Source organism: Limulus polyphemus, unplaced genomic scaffold (genome assembly GCF_000517525.1).
Source record: "Limulus polyphemus unplaced genomic scaffold, Limulus_polyphemus-2.1.2 Scaffold6417, whole genome shotgun sequence".
NCBI classification, from domain to species: Eukaryota; Metazoa; Arthropoda; class Merostomata; order Xiphosura; family Limulidae; genus Limulus; species Limulus polyphemus.
The window spans coordinates 1-1,572 of record NW_013672027.1 but is presented as its reverse complement, the minus strand read 5'-3'; the positions used below and the strand labels follow the sequence as shown (position 1 = coordinate 1,572).

The window sequence follows — 1,572 nt, the reverse complement described above, 5'->3', positions numbered from 1 at the left end:
CATCATTGGGTTTAATGATGATTTAATGTAGACCAATACATCATTGGGTTTAATGATGATTTGATGGAGACCAATACATCATTGGGTTTAATGTTGATTTGATGGAGACCAATACATCATTGGGTTTAATGATGATTTAATGGAGACCAATAGATCATTTATTGGTCTCCATCAAATCAACATTAAACCCTATCATAAAGTTTAATGATGATTTGATGGAGAAAGTGATCTACTTACTGGTCGTCCAAGAATTAGACGAAAGAAGAGGCAAGTGATTTGTATCAATAATTCAAATTAGAAACATTGACAAGGAAAGTTAAAACATGGTTAGTACTTATAAGAAAACTGATAAACAAATTTTTCCTTTTTTTTCAGTTAAGAAATCCCCTGTTTAGAATAGTCACTAACTCGAGGTGTATTATTTTTCTAGGAAACATTAGAAACTCATCACCAAATTGGATTCTGGGAGTCCAAAAGAGATCGTTTTGTAAAAACCAAAATAGAACAGCTTGTAAAATAAGATGGTTTGTTTGTTATGAATTTCGCCCAAAGCTACACGAGGGCTATCTGCGCTAGCCGTCCCTAATTTAGCAGCGTAAGACTAGAGGGAAGGCAGCTAGTCAACACCACCCACCGCCAACTCTTGGGCTACTCTTTTACCAACGAATAGTGGGATTGACCGTCACATTATAACGCCTGAAAGGGCGAGCATGTTTGGTGGGACGGGGGATGAAATAAGATGGAATTGTCTCCATAACATAAACAGAGAAAACTTGGGTAAAAAAAAAAACGATGTTAAATATGTATTGTTAGTTTCCTCACGGTTCAGCTGATCCGGTTTCACGTTTCCTTCAACTTTCTTGAATTAATAAATAGTAATTTGTCTCTAAAGCCAAAAGTCTCAAAAGTTGTTTTCTTGTGTAACGAAACGTCAAAGAATCGAATATGATTTTTTTGTTGTGAGATAATAAGAATAAGGGACAAAAATAAGCTTATCATACGTGAATCACGTGGATTCAATGATCTCTCTATTCAGAGATTTTCTTACAAGAAACAAAAAAAAACAACCCAGAATACTCAGATCTTATGTGTAAATCTTCGTTTTAGGTAGTCAACGTTACCATCCTCATCGTTTTCCTTCTCCTCTTCAGATGTACTTTTACCAAGGATACCTTGCAACTTCTTCCGCTTGGCTTCTGCTCTTCCGCGTGCTGAAAAACAATTATAATTTTGTTATCAGAAAGAGGCTCGCTCTGTAAGGGCTTTAATCCTCAACTTACCGACTTGTTTTTATACCGTTCACTACAAGTGGGGTCCACCTGTTGTGTCATGTTAAGTAGTTTTATTTTGGTTTAATTTAACACTCGGTGAAAAGAGCTGACCAAAAAAAATTGGATGATATAAATATTTTTATTTTTATGTAAAATACATAGAGGACATTGATTAAATGGATTAATTGAAAGATCCTTTTTTAATTCTATATATATGACTCGTATGTTATTATTAACCCTGTAATGACGAATCTCATCGAAGTACAATAACTTCAATCAATAAAATATCTTTGCTTTCAAA

At 34.4% G+C, this 1,572-nt stretch overlaps 1 protein-coding gene across 1 annotated transcript in view; it reads right to left on the bottom strand.

Annotated features, from left to right (window-relative positions):
- LOC106473699 (voltage-dependent calcium channel type A subunit alpha-1-like) overlaps positions 1 to 1,211 on the bottom strand; it is a gene marked incomplete at its 5' end in the record, with an annotated part of 51,811 nt that extends 50,600 nt beyond the window's left edge. Inside the window, one exon of the mRNA XM_022402102.1 lies at positions 1,122 to 1,211. Coding sequence (XP_022257810.1) covers positions 1,122 to 1,211 — 90 coding nt within the window. The remainder of the gene's footprint in view (positions 1 to 1,121) is intronic.
- Between the last annotated feature and the right edge of the window lie 361 nt (positions 1,212 to 1,572).